Here is a 10,156-nt window from a genome sequence, read left to right as displayed (position 1 = left end):
CTGTGCTCCATTGCATCTGACATGAAATTGCTCAGATTCTCTAAAATTCTGTCTAACACATCTAAAATTGAGTGCCAGGTTTGAAATGGTGGCCAAGCAGCTCAGGAGTATTCAAGTACTAACTGATTTCAGATGGCTGTGAAATCGGATGGGTTTAATTAAGCTATTGTGTCAGCCAGCACAGTGTTATAGGATGTCTGGAGGTAATCAGAGCACGGTAGACTCTGAGTCAGTCTCCAGCTGACTCTACAAAGCATTCTATAACCATACTAACTGGAATGTGAGGGACGATTCACACAGAGCAGAAAGCAGACTGCTCTCGTATGAGGATGGAAAGGAATTTAAGAATGAAGAAAATTTTGCTTTTTCTTTTACTGTGTGCTGCTGTTTCTAATGCTCTTCCCGTCCACCCAGAGAAAGACAACAAAGAAGATGCAAAGCTTGTAGAGGTAACTCTGTTGTCCATATCTGAGATCTACAGCCCTTTCCTTTTAGATGTAATCTGCATGTTCTAGCTTTGCAGCAGTTTGCTGTCTTTCTGAGGCAATGCTATTACACAGAATTCTGTTGCCCAAACTTTATTAAAGTAGGATAATCGGTAGAAACTGGAAATGTCAAGTGAATAAGAATCAGAGAAAATTTTGCCTGTTTCTGTTTAACTGTGCTCCTCAGGAAAACAACTCTTGTGCTCTGAAATCATAGGCAGATGATTCTACTAGCACAATACACAAACAATATCAGTCCTAAAGTATGTATTTAAGAAACAGACCAAAATGTGAAATGTGTTTGCTTTTTTTTTTTTTTTTTTTCATTAGGACTATTTAAATAAGTTCTATACTGTTGAACCAGATCCAAATCAGCTTGGATGGAAAACAAATGCTGAATCAACAGCTGAAAAACTCCAGAAAATGCAACAATTTTTTGGTTTGAAAGTGACTGGAAAACCAGACACTGAGACATTAGAAATGATGAAAAAACCCAGGTGTGGAGTTCCCGATGTGGGTCTTTATGGTGTCACTCTGCCTGGGTGGAAAAAAAACAAGCTGACTTACAGGTAGTATTTCCATAATTGTGTTTCTGTGCTTATATTGTGGTTTTGTGGGTATCCATATTTGTTATATTTAAATATAACTTCTATAGCAACTGTTTCCATCTGGGAACACAAAAATGTTTTTGTTTCTCCAGCTGTTAGCTAAGTATATTCCTGAGAAGAATCTCTGAGATTCAAGCTGGGTATTTTACATTTTATGAGTCAACTATAGTATTTTGCCTGTCTTGTATCACTCCTAACTAATATTCTGCGAGCCAAACAGAAATATCAGTTGCACCCTGTGCAAACCCTCACATCTTCAAAATTTGCTAACACCAACAGCTTAGTCACACGATCACAAGGAGACAATTTCCTCATGCTCAAGAGACCACCCCCTGGATAAAGGCCATTTGGAGAAAAACTGATACTGTGTAAACAATTATTTTTATGCAAAAGACATGTTGGGCGGTTATTATGTTAAACTTACTCAGTCCAAGATCAGTTTGGGGAGCTATTGGATTACAGGGTAAATTGCTTCTTATACATCTCTGTTCATCATCTTAACAATATTAGATAATTTTTTTTGTAACTGTAGAATCGTGAACTATACACCAGATATGAGCAAAGACGATGTGGATAAAGCAATCCAGAAGGCATTTAAAGTATGGAGCACTGTCACCCCACTGATTTTCACTCGCATTCATGAGGGAATAGCAGATATAATGATTGCTTTTGGGACCAAAGGTAATGCACTAACTGCAAACCAGTGGTAAGACTAATTTAAAGATTTTTCCAGCTGTCATGACATAAACTCAATGTTATTTCAACATCATATTATTTAGCTCATGGGCATTGCCCTCGTTATTTTGATGGCCCCCTTGGTGTCCTCGCTCATGCCTTTCCACCTGGCGATGGTTTTGGTGGTGATGCACACTTCGATGAGGATGAAGATTGGACCACAGGCTCAGATGGTATGTAACAAAAGGTATCTAAAGTGTTATGACAGTGGTAAACCCCTTTATGACTTTATTTAGGTGAAGGATACACTGAGACAAAGCACAGCACTATCAGTTCAAGGATATTGCAGACCATCCTCAAACAGGAATACTTAAAATGTCACGTGAAAAACAACCTGATCTACTCTAGACCATATTTGCCACCAACAAAGGTACCAACAGGACAACCCTTTTCAGATATCAGTGCTACAGACTTGTGCTGCTCTTACCTGGGGGTCAGTGGGGCCCATCCCCACCAAAGCTCTACAACCCGTGGTAAAAGCTGGCTCTTTTTCCCCTCCTGGTGCACATGCTGGTACCAAGCCTGCACCAGCACACCCTGCAGAGGCAGCACATCGTGCCTTGCAGCAGCCCTTGCAGGAGGTTCCCTCCATCTGAAACTCATCTGAGCCACCAGTGATAACAAAGTCCTCACCAATAATATACCAGATAGGTCCCACTATATTTCTACTTTTACAGCCAGCAGCTGGGAGTCTGAACATGTCATTTTGGCTGCCCACAGGCTGAGATGCAGGGTGGAGAGTTGACTACAAATGTGTGCCACTAGCCCCATAAACAGAGGGACATCAGGTGTTCAACCATCCACCTGGAACCCTCCTGCTCCCCCCAAGTCCCTGGCTGGCCATACAGCATGTACTGCCTCTGACAGATCTGTCACTGCAGGGGCATGTTACCCTGTTGTATTTTAAACCCTTTACTCATCCACTTTTTGTGATGGAAAACAGCAGAGGGAAACTGCACTGCAGGAAAAACAAGGAGCTAACAAACAGGACGGTGTTGCAAGAGTACTGCACGAGGAGGAGAGATGTGGGCTTATTGTGGCAGGAAAAAAAAAAAAAAAAAAGCAAGGGTTGATGGCTGGACTTCCATGTAGACAGAATGTAATGTTTCCCCCCACACTGGGAATGAATGGGTCAACCCCAGCTTTGCTATTGTTCCTCAACAGCGTGACTCCAGCAGTGATGTATTGCAGAACTTGTTGGAGAGCTTAGGAGGCTCGTGAGAAGGGAGCACAGGAAACGTGTGTGGAAACTTGAGGCTTTGTTTGTTTTTTTGAGAAATGGAAATGTTGTATTCAGCCAGCCTGTGTTGGGCAATTGATGACATGTTCTCTGTGCTGCCACAGGCTTGTGATCTTCACTGTTGATATTGCTGGCTCTTGGACAGCTGGGCAGATGATTGTTCTTTCCTAATTCAGAAAGGCATTTTACTTGGAGGGATGCACATAATTAAATGCAATTTGAAGGAAATCTGTTAACTATGTTAATATTTCACTGGCAATAAGCATGCATAAGCATAATATTTTTTAAAGATTTTTTATTTGACAAGGCTAAAGAGAAGCCATTAGCTTAAAAATCCTATGATGTAGAGGTAAACCATCCAGGTAAAATTATACTTTTCTTTACCTATTCATAACCTCACCTTTCTTACCCAGGTTTGTGGCAGGTGTGGGGAGCTGACAAACAATGACAACTTGGTACCTCAACTGTGCACAGAGTGCACCTTCTTCTCCTTTCCCTGGAGAGCTGTTAGTTTTACATGACTCACTATCTAATCGGCTCTAGCTCAGCTGGGAAACCATGCCAGGACATTCCTCAGGGCTGCGCCCACACTCACCCCCAGACAGCTATTCATGCCACACATGTGTTTTCAGTAGGTAATAGAAAGAACAGGAGGAAAGAGGGCTGAGAGTCACTTCCTTCTAATGTTGGAAGAGCACAACCTGCCTATATAAAATGTATGTACATGTGTATGCATACCCTAGTGAATTACAGTATATTGTATGGAAACCATCACAGCAATAGCCCTGGTTTGCTCAGAATGTATTAGCCATTCGCAGACCAAAAGTAGGCTAATCTCTATATCCATTTCTTAAGGATTCAACTTGTTCCTTGTTGCTGCTCATGAGTTTGGCCACGCACTGGGTCTCTCCCATTCTAATGACCAGAGAGCCTTGATGTTCCCCAATTACGCCTACGTCAGCCCCAGCGAATTTCCTCTTTCTCCAGATGACATAAGTGGTATTCAGTCCATTTATGGTGAGTAAAATCCACTGCTTAAAAAATAATAAAAATATTCATACATGAAAAACTTCATGTTTCTACAAATGTGGTGGATTCTCCCTTAGGTTCTCCAACAAAAATCCCAGATAAAAGCCCACCCAATCCTACAAGACCTAAAACCTGTGGCTCCCAGATATCTTTTGATGCTGTAACTACACTCCGACGAGAAATCATGTTTCTAAAGGGCAGGTAAATATTGATATGATGATTGACTCTGTGAAGTTTGTGTTTTAGTCCGAATATTCTGGTGGTTAGCATGACCATGATTATGGGATTTACAATGAGACAGATGGATAGATTTCAGAATCAATTGTTCACAGAAAAAAAAAAAAAAAAAAAAAAACTGTCAGCATGTCAGCAGATAGGAGTTATATTCATATTTTTACAGGATCCCCTGACAAAATAGGCTGCTTATTTTCAGAAAACCACTTGGTCCCAGTAAATTTTTATTCCCAAAAGTATAGATGGTTACAACAAGCAGTGAAATGAATAATTGCTGCAACCAATTCCAAATAAATTAGTATGCTCTACGATACAGTTGGACCATTATCTCTTCCAGTTACCTATTCAAGCCCTAAGTCTTGTATCTGGGTATACAGAGAATAGCCAGTCAGGCTCCCCTGGGACCCTATACCTCTCATATCACACAGTACAGCAGCAATCTGAATTTACTACTTGCTTATAGCTGATATTATTAATCAATCAATACCAATGGGAATTACCATTGAGGGTAATTCCACAAAGAAGTCAGAACAACAAAAAAAGCACCTTGTTTCCCACAGAGGGGAGTTTTCCTTTCTGACACATCAACCCAGGTAATTCCACTGACAAGAAAGAACTTGTAAGTCACAATGTTGTCACATTCTTGTGCATATATAGAAAAGTCTGTGGTTTGTTATTTACTATAAAAATTGTTTCATATTTTAATCAGACATTTGTGGCGAGTCTATCCTGATAACTCAGAGGTTGAACTTGAATTAATTTCTGCCTTCTGGCCAACTCTGCCATCTGGTATTCAAGCAGCATATGAGAACATGAAAGATCAGATCCTATTTTTCAAAGGTGAAGTATGAGATTTTATTTATTTTTTTCTTACTTTTAATTTTGAAGGAAAATATGAGGGAAGAAGGGCAGCTATACGTGAATAAAATTCACTTTTCAAATTAAAATAAATAAATAAATAAATAAATAACACTAAATGTCTTTCATCTAGTTTTCCTACAGCCTATGCTGAGAAAGTATGTTTTTCTTTCATTTGGTTTCACAACATCAATGGTAAAACTTTGCCTTTTTTTTTTTTTTTTTTTTTTTCAATAGGCAATATGTTTTGGGTTATCAGTGGATATCAGGTGTTGCTTGGTTATCCAAAGAACATCAACACACTGGGATTTCCTAAAGGTGTTAAGAAAATTGATGCAGTTGTTTGTAATAAAAATACAGGGAAGACAGACTTTTTCATAGGCGACAAATACTGGAGGTAAGAAAAAGAGACAAATATTTTGTTATGATTGACTCCAATATAATCTATATGCAATTAAAATTGCACATTAGACATTATGTAACATTAGGTAACACATAGAAGTGTCTGTTTGACTCCTGCAGGGAGAATAATATAGCTTTGACTTTTGAGAATTTAATGGTGTGCTGAAACAGCCATTTAAGATGGCTCACTCATTTTGATGCATTATACCTAGAAGCTGAAAAAGTTCCTACATGTAGACTATTCTTACAAAAAAAAAAAAAAAAAAAAAAGTAGACAAAATTATCTCTAGAAAATAAGGAACAGAGAGCTAGCCTGTTTCAGCAGAAGGCTGACTGGGACAGCGTGTACAGTATTTATGTGATTTCTGAAAAGTCCTAGATTATTTCACCTTTTTCAGAAAAGTACCAATCACAGTTCATTTTCCTTCCTTTGGCTGATTAACATTAGATTTACAATGTGCTTCTTTTAAATCCTATTCACTATCTGTATGAGTGATTCCCCATTCTTGAACACCAAGCAAACAGAAGCAAAATGTCAGCTTTGAGAAGCTGATGGATTCCTCTCATGTGCAAGGAAAACTGATGCAAAGGCTTCTGCAGGCAATCAGGAGCATGTACAGGTCAAATACACTTTATTATGACTATTTGTGCTGCTCCTTAGTGAGGCATACAGTGTCAGCTGGATTTTTGGCCGCATGTGGTTTCCTGCCCTTTGTTTTTGATAGTTTTGGAAAGAATGTTCACAATATCTTGTGCTGCTATTTTACTGCCTTGGTCACAAGACAAAGGCATGTAAGAAAACCACGGCATGGATTTCTTACCTAGTAACACCCATTCTCTAAGTCTCAAATCCTTGTGAAAAGTATTTCTTGTATCCAACAAGAAGTAAAACAAAGGCTTGTTTGTTTACTTGTTTGGTTTTTTTTCCTCAAATTCTTCAAAAATTTTTTTTCTCAGATCTTCAAGGACCTTAGTTCCTCCTTTCAGCCCTCAAATTCAGTCTCATATTATAAAAATTGTACAACTTGATTTGACTTGAAGCCTCCTCTTCTATGTACAACATTATATGAATCTAAGAGGAGTATAAAATTCATGTAATAAATTTGTGCAGTCACTATAGAGATGGTGAATAGCATTCAGCAGCTGCTTCATTCTTTGAAGAATTTGTGACTAAATTCTGTAAAGCTACATGTCTCCTTTTATATGATTTAGATATGATGAACGCAGCCAGTCCATGGAAAAGGGTTATCCTAGACGGACAGTCAATGACTTTCCAGGAATTAGCCAGAAGGTTGATGCTGTTTTTCAACATAAAGGTAAATGAAAGAAGCTTTGGCTTTTAAGTAAAATCAGTTTACTTTTTAAAGAGTACAAGTTCTGGAGTTATTATTGATGTCATTATTGGTGTATTCTGCAAAAGATAGAACTGAACAGATGCTCTTTTGTGTGCACAAAGATGGTGTTATGTTAGACATGTATGACACTATGTAAGAATGAAGCTCCTTATTCACATAACATAATGTTTTACTTTTTTATTTCTAGGATTCTTCTACTTCTTCCATGGTTCAAGGCAGTGGGAGTTTGACACTACTGCGAAAAAAGTTATTCGTGAAATGAAGAGTAACAGCTGGTTTAACTGTTAATGTCATTAAACTTTCTTATACATAACAAATGAGAATAAAAATTCATTCTAGATTTCTCAAAGGTAGTTCATGTATACACTATTATATGGGAGAAGCTATGGGACTACTTTTCATATACGTCTACTATTTTAATAAAACAGTATGTAAACTCTGTTTCCCTGATTAAGTGCAAAACATATGACATAATTTATTGTTTTATACTTGGTGGGGAGGAGGGGACAAATAATTTGGAAATATATAGTTCTAAGTTTGAAGTCAAGTATTCTCTGCTTCATCTCTTGAAAGCATTTTATATCTATAAGAAGGTGTGAAAGACTACATATTAATGTGCCAACTCTAGTATTCAAATATTCTTCCAACTTAGGATATTTGTATTTTCCTTTTGTCCCCAGACATCTTCAAGAACCAGGCTTTTCATTACCTTATTATTCTTCTGTCTCATCTCCTGTCTTCTTGTCCTGTTCTTTGGCTATTACAACCTTGTCCCTTTCATATCAAATCAATATTGTGTCACAAAAATCACCTCTTTGTCAGTGTCCAAGTACATTTACTTACCCTGATATGTTTTCCCAGTGTATCAATTAGCATTTCATCAGGAGCTATTCAGGACCAATTCGCAAACCTTTGTGAATCTATGAATGACTTCTTTTATAAATCAGCCCTGTCCTAATCAAGAAATACTTTCATTCACCATGTTGTAGTGCACAACCTTTGCTCTGCTAGTACAAAACATGTGCTTTGAGTACAAAATGCATTATTTCATGCTGTCACAGCACACAGGGCAGCCTCCTCACAAAACCAAACCAAATCTATAAAGTCATAGCCATATCCTCTTCAAGTATTTCCTTTACATTTAATTCTGGAAAGAGGCCCAGAACAAATTTCCAAATGCTTGGCTATATCATGTGCACAGCTGGATATATCTGAGAATATGGTCTCATTAGTATAGGTTTGTCCCCCTGCTCCCTAGTTCTCATATGTCTGGCTGTTTTACACACTTATTCCATATTCAAGTAAAAAGTTTTCTTTTTGCTATGTGCTTTTACAGTGCCAGGTGCAACAATGCAATGATTGCCACCTGAACCTTACCTACACAATTTGGTTTAAAGGGTGCTGTCATTATGTTGCTGCTATTATTATGAGAGCTCCTCTGGCTTGTTTTCCACCAGGAAATCAAAAGAGAGGCTCAGATGTGCTGTCTCACTGATCTACAAAGGTAGTCATGGTGAACAGCAACATACTCTATAACCCTAACAAAATTTAAACTTAAAGTGGAGTAAAATGGTAGATGCTTGAGTGAGATTCATCTCCCAGCTTTAACTTTCTATCTCTCTGTGTACTTACTACACATGAATTAGGGAAGATCCCTGTATGGAAAGAAGAGGGAAATTCTCCACAATGTTACTCATCTCATTCAAAGACTGTCCAAGGGCAAATCAGCACCTCCACCCTCTGGAGAAAGCGTCTCTTAGCAGAGGCAAGCCAGTCAACTCAATTAGAGTAGCTAAGTTTCCAGACAGCTAACGTTTATTAAGCGTGTTGAAAAGACTAGTGTCTTTGCTTGTGTATTTTATTTTTTATGGGATCAAAAACAGAAAGACATGCTGTTTTTATCCACTCTGATATTCACTTTCTGGTGAGATAAATCATCAGCTTTTAATATGACCACAAACCAATGTTAAAGTTGAAGGCACCTGCTTGGACCACCAATACCTGGAGGGTGGCCACAATAAAAAGGAGAAGAACACACTGAAAGCAGTCAGGATGGAGATGGTTCCCTACCTGTTCCTCTGTCCTGGCCTGCTTAAACTCTTCTCCACATAATACAGACAACAACTGTCTAGAAAGCACAGCTGAACATCATGTTCACAGAAGCTGCCACGCCAGTTACACCTAAATGTTTATACTCAGAGGCAAACTTATTCTTTCACACACTCTCTGCTTGGTGTGTAACACAATCGTAATCTAAACTGCAAGGAACGTTTAATCATTGAGTCATCAAGGAGGTTACTCAGTGCTTTACAATACTTGGGCAAGTTCCTCTACTTCACATACATAAACAAACATGACTATCTGTACTCCCTTCTTTTCTCAGGTGTTTCATTGTTTCGCAACTTGTATAACTTGTCTCAAGGAAAGTTAATTTTTAACAGAAAAATACTCTTAATGCTTTCTGACTGGCAGCTTTGGCATTATGTTAAACCAACATAGGGCGCATGTTCATAGGTCACCTGCAAAAATAAATAAATCAATGAGTATTGTTTTTCCTGTATTTGCAAAGAAGGTCTGAAAAGTCACACCCAACACAAAAGGGCTTGACTTTCGCTTAGTGATAACAGCATGGCCACACTGTTTTCCCTCTTCATTCATTGTTTCTTTGGTGAAAAACCAACTGGAATAGGATCATCACAGCAGAAATCCAGTAAGTGATGAGTGCTCACTGGTAATCCTTTCCCCTCAGTCTCTGCCAGGAGCCTAGCTAATGTGGGATTTAATGTGGAATTATGTCTTGTACCTCATTGCAGCCTCCCACCCTCCCACAGCCCTTGAGAGCTCCAAACAGCATCTCCCCAGCACTCTCTTGCACCATCTATAACTCCTCATAATGCATATAATTTCTTACCACTTTCCCATACTGCGTTTAGGTTACCAGCTGGGTAATGCTCTGCGGTCATGGGCTGACCAGACAGCTGGACCCACAGCCCAGGCAAGGAATGAATCTTCCTTCCCTCCTCCAGTAACAGGGGTTTTCTCCTCTGGCCAGCTGCTATTTCCACAAAACCCCTAGGAACTTCAGTGTCTTGGTTCAGTTTGGCTGAAGTTCGCCGGTACATTCAGCTGTTACTGTGGGAGCAGAGGGACACACAAACAGAAAACAGGATCCCACTTGGTCAGCCTGAAATAATTTTCTTAGTGTTTTCA

General features: G+C 38.9%; 1 protein-coding gene across 1 annotated transcript; it reads left to right on the top strand.

Moving 5' to 3' along the window:
- The first annotated feature begins 229 nt into the window (after window positions 1–229).
- On the top strand, window positions 230–7,387 carry LOC137849957 (matrix metalloproteinase-27-like). Its single transcript, XM_068670157.1, has 10 exons — window positions 230–449; window positions 816–1,054; window positions 1,626–1,774; window positions 1,873–2,001; window positions 3,924–4,085; window positions 4,175–4,298; window positions 5,041–5,171; window positions 5,427–5,586; window positions 6,804–6,907; window positions 7,134–7,387. The coding sequence occupies exons 1-10, from the start codon at window positions 324–326 to the stop codon at window positions 7,232–7,234; spliced, it is 1,425 nt and encodes a 474-aa protein (XP_068526258.1). The 5' UTR covers window positions 230–323; the 3' UTR covers window positions 7,235–7,387.
- Window positions 7,388–10,156: the final 2,769 nt, after the last annotated feature.

This window comes from Anas acuta, chromosome 1 (assembly GCF_963932015.1).
Source record: "Anas acuta chromosome 1, bAnaAcu1.1, whole genome shotgun sequence".
Classification (NCBI taxonomy): domain Eukaryota; kingdom Metazoa; phylum Chordata; class Aves; order Anseriformes; family Anatidae; genus Anas; species Anas acuta.
This window is presented reverse-complemented; position numbering and strand designations above follow the sequence as displayed.

Bases quoted from the DNA above. Each gene is read 5' to 3' on its own strand.
- LOC137849957 (XM_068670157.1), top strand. From the start codon at position 324: ATGAGGATGGAAAGGAATTTAAGAATGAAGAAAATTTTGCTTTTTCTT. The intron at 1,055-1,625 runs GTAGTATTTCCA...TTGTAACTGTAG, and splicing joins AAAAACAAGCTGACTTACAG to AATCGTGAACTATACACCAG. The intron at 5,587-6,803 runs GTAAGAAAAAGA...TATATGATTTAG, and splicing joins ATAGGCGACAAATACTGGAG to ATATGATGAACGCAGCCAGT.